Raw genomic sequence first — 18675 nt, forward strand, 5'->3', positions numbered from 1 at the left:
AGAAAGAGAAAGATGTGCAAAACAAGAAACCATGGATTTAACCTGGAGTGTCAGACTGACTTCTGTGCCTAAGTCCTAGCAGCCACCTACCCAGATTAGAACAGAAAGAAGAGTGTCCTAGGAAAAATAGTGGAATTGACCTTAAGCTATGGACTAAATGGTTAAGAAGCTCAAATTTTTAATGGCAGGGTGAAGAAAGTTCCTCTTTCTTCTCTTAATGAGAAAAAAAAAAAACCCTGAAAGGCAATACAAAGTCCAGGAGACACAAGCCTGCAAGAAAATTAGGAAGCAACTAGATTTTTCGCTTGTTTCCTTTTTAGAACTCTACCAACCATCTCACTTGTTTCACTTACAGAGAGATGCAGAACTATAAAACTTGTAGAAGACAATGTTGAATGTAGCTATGACCTCACAATAGTGAAGGAGCTCTTAAACTAGATAGAAAAATCAAAGATTATAAAGGAAAGGATTGATAAATTTGTTTTAAATTAAGAACTTGTGGGGGCGCCTGGGTGGCCCAGTCGGTTGGGTGTCCAACTTCAGCTCAGGTCATGATCTCACCGCTCAAGAGTTCGGGCCCGGCATCAGGCTCTGTGCTGACAGCTCGGAGCCTGGAGTCTGCTTTGGATTCTGTGTACGTCTCTCTCTCTCTGCCCCTACCCTGCTCGCACTCTGTATCTCTCTTGCTCAAAAATAAATAAACATTAAAAAATCAAAAAAAAAAAAGAACGTGTTATTCAAGTGTTATCATAAAAACAGCAAAAAGACAAACCACAAACTGGGAAAAGATATTTGCGATATTTTTGTAAGCAGCAAAGGAGTAGTATCCAGATCTATAAAGCACTCCCGAAACTCAGGTAAGAAAATGACAAAGGGACAAAAGAACTGAATAAGTACCTCATCAAAGAGAAAACACAAATTGCCAACAAAAATAGGAAAAGATGCTTAACCTCATTATTTATCAGTGAAACCCAAAATGAAGTCACGATGAGATCATTTATCAACCACCCAATAGCCAAAAAATTTGAAGTCTTGAGAATGGCAGTTGTTGGTGACGTCGTAGAGCAACTGAACTCCTGAGCAGCAAGTTGACAACCATTTTGGAAAAATGTCGAATGAAGAGTCTCACGATCCAGCAAGTTCGCTCCCAGATGAATATCCTCTAGCGTTGGCACCAGGAGGCTCATACAAGATGGTTCCTAGTAGCGTGGTAACAGCGAACAGCTGAAAAGCTGGACGTCCATCAAGACGAGAATGAGTTAACAAAATTGTGATATAATTTTCAATAAAATACTATTCAGTCATTGAAATAAGTTACTTAAAGCTGCAAGCAACAGCATGATGAGTCTGTGGAATAAAAAGGTGAGGGGAAAATCGAAGTTACAGAAGAAGGCCACAGTGCGATTGACTTGATCCAGTTGAGAAACTTGCAAGACTAGCCAATACACTAATTAAGGATAGTAACATAGGCAGTGCAATGATCTATTATTTTAAAAATATCTGACATGTTACATACATATATAATATTATATGCACAGTTATTTGAGGAGGACCACAGAGCAAGAGTGGCCTTGGACACCATCTCATTCCAAGGAAAAGCCAAAGTCCTCACCAAGGCCTACAAAGTCCTACATGATCTGACTCCCTCTCTCTTGCGTTCTCATCTCCTAGCTCTCTTCCTCTGGCCTCCCAGACCAGACCCACTAGCCTCTTGCTGTTCTCCCAATATGCCAAATGGGTTCCCTCCTTGGGAGTTTTGTATTGTCCCTTTCCTCCTCTGGGACATTCTACCTATCGTTACCCCTTAATTAACTGCCTCACTTCCTTTAAGACTTTGCTCACATGTCACTTTCTCAACAAGACCTACGCTGATCACCCTACTAAAAATTGCAACTCACCCCCCCTATGCCCACACATTCCTAATACTGGTGATTCTTTCCTACTTTTGTGCTGGTGACTGCTCACTTCATAACGGGTGTTGAACAAACAAATGGAGGTGTGGCGGACTTGAAGACTCGGATCAGAATGGCACCAGGACTGCAGGGCCAGCCAGGTTCTCCAATCTTACCCCCAAGGGAGAAAGCATGATTGGCAGAATGACCTGCCGCCCCAGGAAAATTCAAAGTCCACTCTGCAGTGGTTGCTTCAGTCTCTGTGTCGTTGGCCAAACCCTCTCATTTCAGCAGACTCCCACTCCCTCCTGAGGCTACCAGTGTTTCTGGTCCAGTTTTTTTTCTTTTTTTCTAAAGACTTAACATTTTTAGAGCAGTTTTAGGTTTATAACAAAATTGAGGGAGAAGTACAGAGGTTTCCCATATACATCCTGCCCTCACACATTGGTAGCCTCTCCCATTATCAATATCACTCACCAGAGTGGTACATTTGTGACCAAGGATGAACCTACATGCATACGTCATAATCACCGAAAGTCTATAGTGTACCTTAGAGTTTGCTATTAGTGTTGTACATTCTACAGGTTTAGACAAATATATAATGACATATACCCATAGTTATAGTATCATAGAGAGTATTTTCATTGACCCTAAACCCTATGCCTCATCCATTCATCCCTCCCTTCCCCATGCCCAACCCCTGGCAGCCACTGATATTTTTACTGTCTTCATAGTTCTGCCTTTTCCAGAATGTCATATTAGTTGGAATCATATAGCATGCAACTTCTTCATTGGCTTTTTTCATTTAGTAATGGGCATTTCGGTTTCCTCTGTGTCTTTTCATGGCCTGATCGCTCATTTCTTTTTATCACTGGATAATATTCCATCGGGTAGGTAAAAATGAAAATGACTGACTTACTCCTATACAGGTGACGGGCGGGGGCGGGGGGGTGGTGGTGGTCAGTAGGAGAGGAAGATAAGGGCATTCTCGACACCATTCCAGAGACTTTAAGTTAGTACTCCATTTTTAAAGTAATTTGGTAGTTTCACATATAAGACACAAATGCTTCTTGATCCAATAGTTCGACTTCTAGGAATCTGCACTATAGACACAAAAACTTGGTCACCTCCTGGGGACTTCTCTAATCTCATGAGCCTGGACCCACGAGTGAGTTTTTAATTTTGTCAAGGAAACTTGATTCCAAGGGGACGAATCCCTGTCTTTAATCTGGCTCCTTTTCTTCATTCTATGCTTGATGAGCTCCCATTCTTCCTTCATTTATTCGAATCAGTGTTTCCTCTTCAAAGAGGTCCTCCTGACTTCCCATACTAAAGTAGGTCATCCTCTCCCCATTCTTATTATTTCTTCTTAGAGCACAATTGACATTTATGTTTGCAGGTTTATCTGCGGAACTATTTACTTTGGGTCTGTATTCCCGACGAGAGCAAGGTCTGTGACTGCTCTGTCCCCTATGTCTCCAGGGTCTGAACTGTCCTGACTCATTGAAACACTCAATTGGGTACTGCCTGTCCTTGTCCGGAAACCTGATCTGGGTTCACCCCCAGCCTTGCTTAGAACCAGGTACACCGGGCATATATACATTCACCCAGAGGCTTGCCCAGAGTACACTATATGCAGGGAGCCAGGTCTGGGAGCCAGTCATCCCCTTTCTGGGATCTGGGGTGTACATCCAGAATGGATGAATCACAGAGCAAAGACCATTAATGGTGGCCATCCAAACAGTCTGTGACTGGAGCAAGGGCAAATGAAACTTGTGTGAGGCCACTATCAGGCTGGGCTCTGAGCCATCCCAAAGCCTTCCTGGGCCCCACGAGGGATCAGTATCTCCCTATTCTTGGCCTCTGGTACCATGAACATCTTGCTCATCCCTCTTTGCCTGAACATACCACATTGTCCAGGACCATTCCTAGGCTGACACCTCCACTTGGCACTGTGATCCTTCCAGGCAGGGCCAGCAGGCTACTTTTATCCCCAGTGGCCAGCACAGGGCAGAGGACAGGGAGGGGCAGGCAGGGAGAAAAGGGGCCAATAGTAGGGGCTCCGATGCCCCAGCCCACTGCCTACCATACCCTTCAACACTCAGGTCCTTGAGATGTTTGCAGCCAAATGCCTGAATGGCTTCCTAACACCTAGAGACCTATGTCATTACCAGGGGAATGATCTGGCTCTCCAGGCTGGTAGTGGGGTCCTTTACCGCATCCCAGTTCAGTTTGTTAGAACTGTAAGCATTGAAGTCAGAAATGCGAGTTTGAGCTCTCTCCTATCTATCGAATATCCAATAGATAGATAGATAGATAGATAGATAGATAGATAGATAGATAGATAGAGAGCACGAGCAGGGGAGAGAGGTAGAGGGACACACACACACACACACAGAATCTTAAGGAAGTTCCACTCCCAGCAGAGTCCGATGCAGGGCTTGATCCCAAGACCATGAGATCATGACCTGAAGTGAAATCAAGAGTCGGATGCACTCAACCAACCGAGCCACCCAGGTGCCCCGAGGTCTGTCCTGTATATTAAGCTATGTGACCTGAGCCTTTCGAAGTTGCAGAATCCCCATTAACAAATGTGGGGGTTTAAATACCTTCCCCATGTTACTGTGAAGGAGCAGATGGAGGTTTTATGAGGCCTGAAGCTTCTACAGCTTGACGGCTCCTTAAGTGAGGGGTCCTGAAGCTTCAGCTTCAAGGTCAATATGTCTCTACTCCCTGCCAGAAAAGACATAGAAAATGCCAGATTCCCTCTTGCCTGCCTGCTTTGCAGCAAGGATAGGGGTCCACAGTCAAGGTCCCATCAATCCAAGGCCATACCTGGGTGGAGAAAAAGAAGCTAGCGGCCTCCAGAACCCCTTCTGGCAAATGACGGCAACATTTGAGGGCACACAAATGTTGTGTGAGGTCACACAGTGAGGTCACACAGTGAGGGCAGCTCCATTATCTCCAGAGGTGACGGGCACACAAGTTCTGGCAACTGTCAGGCCCACACCAACACTGTGCCCCAAAGTTTGTGTGCGCTCAAATCTGCTGCCCTGTTCTTCCCAGAGGGTCTGTGAGCTCCGCCCCGCCCCCCCCCCTCCTTTTCCTTTTAAACACTTACTGGGTGCTTGCTAACTCTCATTTTCATTTGCTAAGCTCAGGACTAAGCCGTCTGGACACCCAGCGTCCCTTTAATAAGTCTCTGCAGCCGAAGCCAGGTGTTGTGGCTCGCAGGCAGGAATGGTATTCTGCTCATCTAGGGCCTGGCCTGGGAGGACCAAGGGAAGACAATCACCCCGCAGGCTTTTTCCTTCCAGTCTCCTGGCCAGATTTATCTGGTTACAGTCGCCCTGTGACCTGCCCTCCAGGCACTGATCCTGATGCCAACTTCGTGCTTTGCCACATGCTCTGCCTGGCTTGCTGCCCAGGCCTCCCGAGGCCTCCCACCAGCCTCATCCAGCAGGCTCTCTAGCTGCTGCACTCTGGGCTCGGTCAGCTCATCGCTTCCTGTAGCCCGCAGCTGTGGCCCCAGCCATGGCTGCTTGGTCTTCCCTAGTGCGAGTAAAACGGGAGAATCTGCCCTTCTTTCGTAAAAGTGACAGGTCTCTGCAAGCCTCATCCACCCCTCGACCTCCCGCTGTAGCCTCAGAGCAAAACCCTCCTCCTGCCTCCATCCTCCTCATGGTGCCACCTGGGACAAGTCCCTTCAGTTTTGTGTTCTGCCCGTCAAACTTCACAGACTGTAAACTCCAGTATCACACAGATTCATTAATTTTTTATTTCTGTGGGTGGGACCTTTACTGTCAGGGCAGGTGATGGGGGTATGTGGGCTCCTGGGAGGATGGGCAGAGAGAGGCTAGAGGGAGACCACAAGATAAGAGGCATCTTGTCTGATTTCTTGCTGAAAGAAACAAGCAATATAAATGCCAACAGCTCTGATAGAGTGTGGTGGTGGGACCTGGGGGCAACAAGTCTGGGGTGTGGGGGGGAGGGGCTGGACTTGAGGGGCCAGCTCACCGCAGCGCCCCCTCTACCCCCAGGTAGGGCCGGGACCCCCTTGTCAGCTGTCGGATGATGCATCCAAAAGGAAAAGAGACTTAGGAAGAAAGCACTCGAGTAGCAGCCGAGTGGTCTGAACTTATTCGCGGTGCCCACAGGAAGCGTGGACACAGTTTCGCTTTCCGTGAAGCGTGCACCCGACGGGAACCCAGCTCCCAAGGAGGACTCGAAGGAAAAGCAAGAAGAAAGAAGCATGGAGTTTCGGGGACTCAATCCATTCCTACTACGGAGGAAGACTCCCCAACTCCGGGCCCCTCCACTAGCAGCCTCGGCGCTGCGTGACCGGCTCCCTCCCCCGCCGCCACAGCCTGGGGGGCCTGCGCTAAGGTCGGGGGTGCGCCGCGGTGGACGACGCCCAGCTGAAGCTGCTAGTGCCGAGCGGCTGCACCAGGTCCACGGAGAGGTCGCGCTGCTCGGCCTCGGAGGCCACGGCCCGGTAGCCCAGCAGCTGCAGCGCGCCGGCGCACAGCTCCTGCACGCGGCGGATCTTGGCGAAGGGCAGCGCGTGGCGCCAGGCCTGGGAGACGTTGAGCGCGTTCCTGGATGAGGTCTTGAAGGCCTCGCGGCGGGCGCCGGGCCCGGACCCGTGCGTGCTGTTGTGGATCCAGGCCTCGAGCTGCGGCGTGAGGCTCAGGCCCGCGAAGTCGTAGAGCTCGCGGATCTCGGGCAGCGGCGCCCGCGCCAGATCCTCAAAGCGCACCAGGCGGTAGCGGCCGCGCAGGAAGGGCGGCGGCTTGCTGGTGGCGGCCTCGGCGATGCGCACGTGGCTGCGACACACCTCGCGCACCACGCGCAGGCCGGGGTCGGACTCCACCCAGGTGCCATTGGTGCCCAGCACGATGCCGTTGTCGCGCGCCAGCGCCTTGGCCGTCTGCTCGCGGGAGCGCAGCACGGCCCGCGGGTCCCGCACCAGGTGCACGATGCGCAGGTTGAGCGCGGGGTCGTTGAGCAGCGGGTAGAGCACCTGCAGGTTGAAGAAGCGCACCTCCTTGAGCACCACGTGGCTGTAGGAGCGGCAGGCCTCCTGCGCCACGCCAAAGGGCCGCCGCCCGCACAGCGGCTTGCACACCGTGTCGCTGCTGATGGCGCCGCGCGGGAAGGCGGTGCAGGCCGGCGGCGAGCACAGCGCGCGGCTCACCGCGAACTGGAAGAGGTCCGACAGGTTGCGGCGCCACGGCAGGTAGGCGTCGAACACGTCCATGTCGCACAGGAAGACGGAGCGCACCAGGTCGCGCACGGCCATGTGCAGCGCCGGCGCGCTGCCCTGCGACAGGGTGGTCCACACGTGCCACGCGGGCTCCATCAGGTAGAAGACGTCGGGGTGCTGGCTGAAGAGCTGGCCCACGAAAGACGAGCCCGAGCGCCACGAGGACAGCACCAGCACGTGCACCCGCTCTTTGCCGCCCACCGGGGACGGCGGCCTGGGCCAGGAGACCAGGAAAAGCAGGATGGCGGTCTGCGCCAGCAGGAGCACGGTCACGGCCGTGCTGGAGATGCGCGGCAGCCACATGCCGCCGGCCGGGGGCCTGCGGGAGGAGAGTGCAGCCGTTGGGGACCGCGGCCCGCTAGCCGCGCCGCAGCCCAACTCCCGCCCGGTGCTTGCGGAGAGCGGCCCCGGGTCTGGACCCCCCGACCTGTGGGGGCCTCCCTGGACTACAGCCGTCTCGTTGGGCGCTCCCCCGGCAACAGGACTTTAAGACATCAAACATGATCTAGACCCTGCAGAGCAAAGGCCAGTTGCAGACTACTGCGGGAAATGTATGTTCGTCCTTACTTCCTCCCCTCCCCTGCCTTTCTCTCCCTCTCTCTCTGCCTTACTCCTCTTTCTTTCTTCCCTTCTTTCTTCCTTCCCCCTTCCTCCTTCCCTCCCTCCCTCCTTCTTTCTTTCTCTCTCTCTTTTTTAAAAACAGAATCTCCACCTTTTGCTTAAGAATTCCTTTTGGGGGGACAGTTTTAGGCTGTTTAGCTAAACATCTTGATGAGTGATTTGGCTCCCTCCCCAGCTTCAGCCACTTCTTAGCCTGTGATCTCTGACCAAACACTTAATCTGCCTGTGACTCAGTTTACCCATCTGTAAAAAGGGGATTGATACTGGCACTGGAGTAATGGAATGAGCATGGGGGCAGGGCATGTAGCAAATCCCATAACATGCAACTTGCACTTTCCACACAGGGCGCGTCTGTGTTGTTTGACTTCTTTTAAACACGCAGCTACAGCTTTTGTTATTAAAAGTAAACAAATGACAGAGACAAAGAACACCAACTGTTGCCACCTACAGGGAGTAGAGTGCTGCGGGATGCTGGGACTCCAGAGGGAAGGTACCCTTCTGGAGCTGCGTGAATGTGCAGAAGAAAGCAGTTGAGGGGGAGGTGGGGCAGAACCAGGGAAGGAGGAGGTGACAGCAGTCAGGCCCCTGGCCACGGTTTGCCTCCATGCTGAGGTTACTCACGGTAGTCCAGGGCCGCTGGGAGAGCTGCCCACCTCAATCACAAATCCATGGAAGACGTCCGCGGGTTCTTCCGGGCCTGAGGAAGCAGGAGGGAGGCTGGGTCAGCGTCTCACCGGAGGAGATAACCCGGCACAGGGGGAGGGTTTTGCCTTCCCTTACTGACCGAAAGGTCCCTGCAGGTGGGAACAGAGCTGCCCAGCCCCCGCCTGGAGCTGGGCACAGACCAGGGGCAGGGTACATTTTTCCAAATGGGTGCGAACGGGTGGTCTCTCCTGCTGGATGGAGAAGGGAGGGCTGGCACTGAGCCCTCTGGTGCCACTTAGCAGCTAGGAGCCCTGGGGCAGATGACTTCTCCACCCAGATGAGACACCCTGAGGTCACCTACATTTGGAATCCCGGCATCTCCCGAGCCTACCTCTAGTCCCCAGCCACTCCTGGTCCTGTGGTGGATCTTAAGAATGTCACCCTTGTCCCTCACAGTGAAAGGAACCCTGAGCCAAGCTCGCACAGCCTGAGGTCTCAAAGATGAGCTGCTTTGGAAGGAGGAGCCTGGAAGTCTCCTCCTTGCTTCCACAGTATTTGCTCCCCACTAAGCCACCCCACCCCCCAGCCATATCACCACCGGGAGAAGCTGGGTCTAAATCGTGAGCTGGTCCCACTTATTCAGAGGCTGCAGGAGTGGGAGGAGGACACCCGACGGACCTGACATCTGCTGACTCCGACGCTGTCTCCCGAGTCCCGGACCCTACGCTCACTCCCGGAACATAAGGAGAGCAGCCGCCTTCCTGCCCTGCACGTGTTATCTCCTCTCCTCAAAGATGTGCTTCTCCACGAGAACAGGGCACAGGAGAGGAAGGGAACTCAACCTGCATTTGCTGACATACGAGTGCTAGATGCTGTTTTGACTCAATGGCCCCTTTGGTAGACACTGTGATCTCAACTTCTTAGGTGAAGGACCCAAGGCTTGGAGAGATAGTAGGGGAAGGGGGACCCCGACCCAGGACTTCCGTCTCTAAGCTCCTGGCATTTTCTGATCCCAAGCAGCTGGCCTCTCCCATATCCTGGGGGATCCCTGCGGAGCAAAGGACCCTGAGGTCTGGCCCAAACACAGCTGTCCTGGCCAGCCCAGCCCTTTTCTGGCTAGGGAGGGTCTCAACCACAGGCCGATGTACTCCAGGGAAACCAGACATTTTCTTAAATGACTCACACAATACCGGAGCTGATATCTGATCTTATTACTGGAACTCGAGAACTAGGAAGGGGACTGACACACCCTACCCCATGCGGGAGCCCAGGGAAGACCAGGTCCCGTGGGAGATTTCCTGATAAGGAGCCTTGTGTATAGCATACCCAGTGACCTCAGGGTTCAAAGTTAAGAACGGGTCCGAAAGGTACCAGGACAAGGACTTAATTTTCATGAGTGAATTGCATCCTCCCAACACTCCCGGAAGGTAGAAATTACCTTTTTTTTTTATTTTAATGTTTTAATTTCTTTTTGAGAGATTGAGAGTATGTGAGCAGGGGAGGGGCAGAGAGAGGGAGAGGGAGACAGAATCCGCCGTCTATGCCGTCTATTTCATCGTGTCGTTCCCCTGTGCAGCAACCTTCAGCTTTCCAGACTCACTTCCCATACTTCCGACCCAGCATCCTATAGGTCAGGTGACCTGGAAGCAACACTCCATGTTCCTCTCTTCTCTGCTGCGAGTGCCCATCCCGCTTCCTCTGAAGACACCTCACCTGTGCCTCTCTCAAGCCAGGTACCACTCTGCCCTGAGTGACACTTTGCCCCCGCCTCCTTGCCACTGCGTTTTCTCACGACTGTCTGTTCCCAGGCATCAGTGTGGACGAGTGCACGAGACAGAGTTTCCTTGGGTCCCACTCAGTACTTGTTCCTCCTTATTCTGCTAACAGCCTCTAGATTTTTCTCTGGGGAGCCACCCCTCACTCACACAAAGTGCACGTGGTTTGCGTGGAGCCGACCGCCCACTTCCCAGTTCGTAGGGAGTCATGTGCACCAAGCCTCGTTCATCTGTATATTCCGCACGTCATCCCCCGACCAAGCGACAGGCTTAGGAATGGACATTTGCCCCAAGTCCAATCCCAGGAGTTTTTAGCTCTGCAGGGGAGAGGGACGCTGCCTGGGTATAAAGCCAACACAGAAGAGAAGTGAGCGGAGAAAAAAAAAAGTCTGAGCTGTGAACACCCGGATCCAGCTGGGCGAGATTCACCCGTGGACTTCTCAGTGGGGGAAAATACCCCCTTTTTTAGCCAAGCCAATGCGAGTTCGATTTCTGCCATTTACAACCAAGCATTTTGACTGGAAAGTGGGTCCTGTGGGTGGGGTGGGGTGGGGTGTGGGCCGAACCCTCAGGAAGCCTGGACAGAGCTTTTGGAGGCCCGTCATGCCGTGTTTCTTGATGAGGTGCTAAGTACCTGAGCGTGTTTGATTTGTGGGAAGTCATTAAGCCGTATTTAAAAACAATTTTTTTAATGTTTACTAATTTTTGAGAGACAGAAAGAGTGTGAGCAGAGGAGGGGCAGAGAGAGAGGGAGACACAGAATCCGAAGCAGGCTCCAGGCTCTGAGCTGTCAGCACAGAGCCCGATGCGGGGCTCGAACTCACAGACCATAAGATCATGACCTGAGCTGAAGCCGGACGCTTAACCAACTGAGCCTCCCAGGCACCCCATCAAGCTGTATTTTTATGCTCTTTTCTGTATGTATGTTATATTTCATTAAAAAGTTCAGAATCCCGACTGAATAAGGCAGTAAGTGTCATGTCAGGGAATGTCCCAAAGACTAAAGAGTGGATGATATTAATAAAGATTTGCCTAACTTAAGTCAGACACTCTATGATCCAAATCCAAAGGGAGGAACTCCCCCACGTGTCCCATATTTCTTCCTGCTGAGCGTTTAAGTTTAATTATTTATTTTGAGAGTGAGAGCACAAGCAGAGGAGGGGCAGAGAGAGAGAGAGAGAGAGAGAGAGTCCCAAGCAGGCTCTGCAGTGTCCTCCTGAGCATTTTAATTTTTTTTTTTTTCAACGTTTTTAATTTATTTTTGGGACAGAGAGAGACAGAGCATGAATGGGGGAGGGGCAGAGAGAGAGGGAGACACAGAACCGGAAACAGGCTCCAGGCTCCGAGCCATCAGCCCAGAGCCTGACGCGGGGCTCGAACTCACGGACCGCGAGATCGTGACCTGGCTGAAGTCGGACGCTTAACCGACTGCGCCACCCAGGCGCCCCCCTCCTGAGCATTTTAAAGTGGCAGTATCTTCAGAGGTGCCTGGGTGGCTCAGTCGATTAAGTGTCCGACTTCGGCTCAGGTCATGATCTCATGGTCTGTGAGTTTGAGCTCCACGTCGGGCTCTGTGCTGACAGCTCAGAGCCTGGAGCCTGCTTCGGATTCTGTGTGTGTGTGTGTGGGGGGGGTGTCTCTCTGTCCCTCCCCCACTCATGCTCTCTCTCTCTCTCAAAAATAAATAAACATTAAAAAAAATTTTTTTAAGTGACAGTATCTTCTAAATATCCCTGACTGTTTCTTGGCCTTGGAGACACAGGAAGGAGCTACTGTTCTACCTGACTTGCCAAGGGGAAACCTGAGGGCAGGACGGTGTGCCACAGGAGGGGGGTGACCTGGAGCCCAGGAATCCAGCTCTCTGGGAAACCCTCACCTGCACCCCAGCTCTGCGTGCCCTTGACTCCGCAGCATGTCCTGTCATCAGCCCTTCCCAGCCCTGGCAACGCATCTAAGGGAGTGAAATGTAATACTAAGTACAAATCCAGGGCTCAGCTTTCTCTCAGTTTGGCATCAGCTGGAGGCCATCCCTGTTCAGGAATCCCAAAGGCTACAGAAAACAGATCCCAGATGAGGGACCAGCGGACTCTTGGCATCAAGGGCCACCCCTGGGGGGCAAGCCAGCTCTAATGGAGCCCGGGGCATCTGTTACAAAGAAGGCTGAAAAGGAGGGAAAAAGAGGGGGGAAAAAAAAAGGGGGGGGGGGAGGCAAGGGAGAAAAGGAGAGAGAGGAGGAAGATGAATGTTTACAGTGGGCTGGAAACACGGAGCACCCATAAATACCATCCATTGAGGGCTTCCTATGTGCCAAGAGTTTGCTCCCATCTTCTGATTTAGTCCTTACAACAAACCTATGCAGTGGACCTGATACCCCTCCCTGTTTTACAGATCAGGGAAGTGAAGTTTAGAAAGATTAAGAAATTTGCCTAAAGGACCCACACAGCAGCGGAGTCAGAATTTAAGTCCTCACCACCTAACTTTAGAGCTCTTAACTACATAACTTCGAGTGGAAAAACCACAAGTACCAACACATACGAGGATGTTAAAAATACACCGGTATCAAAGGACTTCATCAAGAAAGTGAAAGGACAGCCCCGGATGGGAGAAAATCCTCGCAAATCATATGTATGGGAGCCAGAATATATAAAGAGCTCTTACAACTCAATAACAGAAGACGCAGAAGCCAACATAAAAATGGGCAAAAGATTTGAGTAGACATTTCTCCAAAGATATACAAATTACCTGCAAGCGCATGAAAAGATGCTTGATACTTTTAGTCGCTTGGGAAATGGCAATCAGAACTACAATGAGATATCACTCCCCATCCACTAGGATGGCTAGAACCAAAAAGGTAGATCAGCAGCGTTAGTGAGAAGGTGGGGAAACCGGAAGCCGTGGACACCGCTGGGGGGTGCAAAGTGGTACAGGTGTTGCAGGAAACAGGCAGTTCCTCGAGAGGTTAAACACAGGGTTACCACGTGGTGCAGAGACGCCACTCTAAAATACATATATATCCAGGGGTGCCTGGGTGGCTCAGGTGGTTGAGCATCTGAGTCTTTATTTCGACTCAGGTCACGATCTCATGGTTTGTGGGATCGAGCCCTGCATCAGTGAGGAGCCCGCTTGGGATTCTCAATCTCTCTCTCTCTCTGTCCTTCCCCTTGCAATGTCTCTCCAAAAATAAATAAACATTTAAATAAAATAAAATACGTATCCAAGAAGACTGAAAACACATGTCCACACAAAAATGTGCTCATCACCTTTCATAGTAGCATTATTCATAATGGCCCCAAAGTGGAAACATCCCAAATACCTATCGACTGATAAACGGATAAACAAAATGTGTGGTACATCCATACACAGCTTCCCCTTGGTGAATGTGGAAGTTGGGGCATCAACCTCTACACAGTCGAAAATCCATGTGCAACTTTTTTTAAGTAGTATCACACCCAGCATGGACCCCAACGTGGGGCCTGAACTCACAAGCCTGAGATCAAGACCGGAGCTGACATCAAGAGCCGGATGCTTAACCGACTGAGCCACCCAGGCACCACCACCACCCCCCACCCCCATGTGTAACTTCTGGCTCCCGGAAAACTTAGCTACAAACAACCTACTGCTGACTGGAAGCCTTAACACGAACAGTCACCTATTTTGCATATTATATGTATTAAAGTAAGCTAGAGAAAAGAAAATGCTACTGAGAAAATCTTAAGGAAGAGAAATACATTTATACTACCACAGTGTGTTTATTGAAAAAAATCTGCATATAAGTGGACTCACACAGTTTAAACCCACGTTCAAGAGTCAACCGTAATTGAGTGTTATCTGGCAATGAAAAGGAATAAAGTTTTTTTTTTTAACGTTTATTATTTTTGAGAGAGAGACACACACAGAGTGTGAGTGGGGGAGGAGCAGGGAGAGAGGGAGGCACAGAATCCCAAGTAGGATCCAGGCTCTGAACAGCCAGCACAGAGCCAGACGTGGGGGCTGAAACCTATGAACCATGAGCTCATGACCCGAGCTGAACTCGGACGCTTAACCGATTGAGCCACCTGGGCACCCCAGGAATGAAATATTGATACATGCTACAACATGGATAAACCCCGAGGTGATTAACACACAACATGTGTATACTGTTGCATCAGTGAATTGTGCACCGTAAAAGGGTGAACTTTAGGGTACGTGAATTGTATCTCAATAGAGCTTTTATTAAAAAAAATACACAAAAATGCAGAGAAAGAAAGTTGGAACGATGTGTGCTGAATAGTAGTTACCTTTCTGTGGCCAGATAACAAGTAATTTTTTTCTTGTTAGTGCTTTTGCTGCGTTTTCCAGGTGGTCTACGACAGACTTGTATTACTTTGGTAATCGTAAACTCATAAACTTGGTTAAAGGAGGCATGGGCACGGGTGGAGCTTGCCTGCTCCAGCTTTCGCTGCAGGACGAGGAGTGTGGCAGATCAGTCCCCTGGCTGACCCGAGTACCAGCTGGCCAGAGTAGGACGGGGGCAAGGACGGAGAACTACCTCCCAGAGGCTACAAGGAGTGAAGATCCCTAAACCCGCCCTCAGCCTCAGGGCTGTGGACTGGGTCAGGCTGTGGCAGGAGACATTCCTGGCCCCAAGCCCTGGCCACATCTGCTCTCTGCCAGCCCTAATGAGCAGCTTCGTGGCATCAGCCAGAGGCAAGGAAGCTGGAGTCACACAGCCCAGATGCTGCTGGAGGAAACAGGTTTGCCTGCAGGAATCTATTGGGAAATGAAATCAAATTGTCTAGGAAAGGAGCCTCAAGTCCCCCTGGCTCAGAGCCACCCCAGGGGGCATTTCAGAGCAGATGAGCAGGTAACACATAACACCTTTCTCTGGCTCTGAACTTTGGGGATCCTCAAAATGCATTTTGCGCTGGACCTAATCATAGAACCTTACAGCTGGGGAGACCTGAAGTCTGGGGACTCCCACCTCTTTTCTGAAATAACTCATGCAGGGGAGGGGGGGTAGGGAATGCACCTTGAGAACATTCTCCTGTGTTCCCCCAGGTGTTGACAGAGCCCTCTTACTACAGGGATAATCTGGAAAGTTCTCTGGCTTATTTTTTTAACATTTTATTTTGATTGATTTGTTATTTTTGAAAAGCAAATCATTCTTAGAATTCAATCACATAAGAAGAAAAAAAAAAAAGGAAAGGGCTGTTTTAGAAGAAAACATGGAATAGCCAAATGCAGTGTGTAGATGTTGTTTGGATTCTGATTCAAACAAGCCAAGTGCAAGAAGATATCTTTGAGGCAATGAGAGAAATTTCACCTTGCCTGAGTATTAGGCGATACTGAGAAATCACCGTTAATGCTACTATCACTGTGCAGAATACTCTTGTTCATACATTTCTGTACCTATGTCCCCTTACTAGACCAGAAGCAGGATTCTGTCTCATGACAGGGAGCAGTGCTGGCACAGTGGCTGATGAACTCCATTTGATCTTTTACTGGGTGACCTTGGACAAGATACTTAATCTCTCTGTGCCTGTTGTTGTTGTTGTTGAATCTGTAAGACGGGGGAAATTCACCTGCCTGGTTCAGTGGGTAGAGCATGCGACTTGATCTCAGGGTCATGAGTTCAAGCCCCATGTTGGGCCTAGAGCTTACTTTAAAAGGTTTTTGTTTATTTTGTTTTAGAGAGAGAGAGAGAGAGAGAGAGAGAGAGAGAGCAAGCAAGAGAGCATGCATGAGCGGGGGAGAGTGACAGAGGCGGAGAGAGAGAAAATGAGAATCTTAAGCAGGCTCCATGCTGGGCTCTAGCCCATAACCCTGGGATCATGACCTGAGCCAAAATCAAGAATCTGATGCTCAATGGGCTGAACCACCCAGACACCCCTAGAGCTCACTTAAAAAAAGAAAAAAAAAAAAAAATGGGAGTGCCGGGGGGCTCAGTCAGTTAAGTATCCAACTTTGGCTCAGGTCATGATCTCACAGTTCTTGAGTTTGAGCCCTACATCTGGGCTCTGTGCTGACAGCTCAGAGCCTGGAGCCTGCTTGAGATTCCGTGTCTCCCTTTGTGTGCCCCTCCCCAGCTCGCGCTCCATCTCTCTGTCTCTCTTTCTCTCTCAAAAATAAAATAAGCGTTAAAAAAGCAAAACTCAGGCAGCCTGGGTGGCTCAGTAGCTTAAGCATCCAACTTCGGCTCAGGTCATGATCTCATGAGTTTGTGGAGTTCAAGCGTAGCAACGGGGGTCTGTGGGGACAGCTCGGAGCCTGGAGCCTGCTTCAGATTCTGTGTCTCCCTCTCTCTCTGCCCCTCCCCCACTTGCATATTCTCTCTCTCTCATGAATAAGTAAACATTAAAAATTTTTTAAATAAAATAAAAATAAATGGGGGAAATAATATAACCCAAGTCAGGGCTCGATGTGAAAAGTGAATGAGTTAATATTTATAAAGAACTTAGAACAAGGTCTGTCACACAGTACACTAGTATTTGCTCAGAAATCTTCCAAATCCTGGGTGACAACTATATTCTATGAATCGGAGCGAAAGCCTTTTCATAAGGAAAACTCAAGGACAACAGCCTGATCTGGTTCAGGTGACCCTGGGAACAGAATGTGGCAAGCCCAGGCAGGGTCAGAACGTGTACCGCAAAACAACGGTGAATAGTGGCTACAAGACTGGCTTCTGAAAGCCGGACTGGGTTCAAATTCTGCCTCTGCACCAGTGAGGTGTGTGACTTGGGGCAGTGCACTCCTAACGTCTGGGCGCTTCCTCCTCTGGCTCCTTTGCAAAGGACGCCGGCGACAGCCCCTACCACACGCGATGGAGAGGAGTCAATGGAACCGTAGAGCCCTCAACACAGCCAACCCTTAGCGGGCTGAAGCAGCCAGGCACTATTCTCATTACCTCTGGTACTTGGCAACTCACTCTGGGCCTCAGGGAAGCCAAGTCCTTCCTGCTCTCTAGGCCTCAGTCTTGCCATCCTCATGCCTCCGGCGCAAGAGGGTACCGAAAAGAGAGTTAACATTGGCCAGGCACCTCCGCTGAGGCCAAGATCCAGCAGCCCCAACAGAGGCCTCCAGGCTCCAAGGTCAGCTGCATATGGTTCTCAATTCACTCACCAAGCTGCTTTTTCTCAAAAGAGTTCCGCGGAAAAAGCTTTCTGGATTAAAGCCCTTGGCAACTCCCGTTTTAAGAGATTAGGGATCCCCAGTAGCGATCTCCGGTGCAGCTGAAGCCCCGGGGAAGACACCGTGAAACCAGCGTCTGGGGCTGCAATGCCCTCTCCACCTTCGGTTAGAACCACCACCCTCAGCTCTTCTCCCCAGACCCGACTCCTCGGCTGCAAGATCAATGCCCCGGTTTGGGGGCATCCTGCGCGGAGACAGGCCGAACCAACGTACCCCGAAGCTGGCGTCCCTGCCCGAGCTGGCGCGGCGGCAGGCGGACACCTCTCTCCTGAGGCTCGGCAGGGGCTCCTTGACCTCGCCTCTTCCCAGTTCCAGTCCACGGCCGGCTGTGTCTTCACCGGGAGACTCCTCGGGAGCTGATGTGCCCCGCAGGCTCCCAAGGCTCTTAAGGGGCACGCAGTGACCCCGGGGAGAAGGCTCCGAGAGGCATGGGCGCGGGGGCAGCAGATGCCTCGATATTGGAGGCACCTGGCGAGCTCAGGAGGGGGGAAGCTGGAAACGGGGCAGGCGTGTCCTGGAAACGGAGAGGCGTCTTAAGAACAGGGGGTGTGCGTGCGGGGCAGTCGTGGGGCAACGACAAGACGCGGACTGGGGCGCCCCTGCCCGGAGCCCCCCACCCGTGCCGGGCGCCGCGCCCCCCGCGCCCTGCGCCCCGCGCCGCCAGTGCAGCCGCCCGCTGCCCGAGAAGAACGCGCACAATGAGGCGCTTTCAGACGTGGCTGCGGTCCCGGAGCCGGCGGGCGGGAGCCGGGGCGGGAGGGACGGAAGGAAGGAAGGAGCCGGTTGGCCCCCTGCTCCCACTACCCTCCCCACTTCGGGGGAGGGGCGGCCGCCCGGGGGCGGGGGCGGGCGCCGGAGGGCGGGGTGAGGGCGGGCGCAGGTGGGCCCCGGGGGCAGCGGGAGGATGTCAAAGGGCGCTGGCGCTCACCCTCTTCACCCGACTAACTGACCGAAAGAGTTGTCTCCCGCTCCGGTCGCGGAGAGCGAAGCCTCCGGGGAGCACAAAAGGCCCTGGCGAGGGAAATCAAATCGTAATCTTGCCCCTCCTCGCTCTCTGTGGCATCCTCGAAGCGAAGTGACTTGGAATCCAAGCCGCTTTCCCAAGCCCCCAGCCTCAGACCTGAGTAAGCCAAGTCCAAGGCGTCCTGATGCCAAGCGGACAGCGCAGCCTCCCCAGCCAGTAGCCCAGCTGGGAGGGGCCGAGACGCCAGGTGGCCCTCAGGACCTAAGCCCAGAGCTGGCTGCCCCCTCCTCCCGTCCCTTCCCTGTTCTAGTCTCATCCCAGAGGCACAGGCTTGGTAGCAAGTCC

General features: G+C 51.8%; 1 protein-coding gene across 2 annotated transcripts; it reads right to left on the reverse strand.

Moving 5' to 3' along the window:
- Positions 1-5647: 5647 nt before the first annotated feature.
- On the reverse strand, positions 5648-18393 carry LOC109245691 (carbohydrate sulfotransferase 6). Of its 2 annotated transcripts, XM_053906680.1 has the most exons (4): positions 18304-18393; positions 17580-17880; positions 8401-8476; positions 5648-7477 (listed from the first exon to the last, which is right to left on the reverse strand). In XM_053906680.1, exon 4 carries the CDS (start codon positions 7459-7461, stop codon positions 6274-6276), a length of 1188 nt encoding a protein of 395 aa, XP_053762655.1. In that variant the 5' UTR covers positions 7462-7477; positions 8401-8476; positions 17580-17880; positions 18304-18393; the 3' UTR covers positions 5648-6273. The 2 variants fall into 2 exon arrangements, with proteins under 2 accessions (XP_053762655.1, XP_019268692.2); XM_019413147.2 differs by lacking the exon at positions 18304-18393 and having other exon boundaries at positions 17580-18094.
- Positions 18394-18675: the final 282 nt, after the last annotated feature.

Source organism: Panthera pardus, unplaced genomic scaffold (assembly GCF_024362965.1).
Source record: "Panthera pardus isolate Hobbes unplaced genomic scaffold, ASM2436296v1 HiC_scaffold_19, whole genome shotgun sequence".
In the NCBI taxonomy this organism is placed as follows: Eukaryota; Metazoa; Chordata; class Mammalia; order Carnivora; family Felidae; genus Panthera; species Panthera pardus.

Excerpts from the sequence above, each read along its gene's own strand:
- LOC109245691 (XM_053906680.1), bottom strand. The coding sequence starts at position 7,461 with ATGTGGCTGCCGCGCATCTCCAGCACGGCCGTGACCGTGCTCCTGCTG.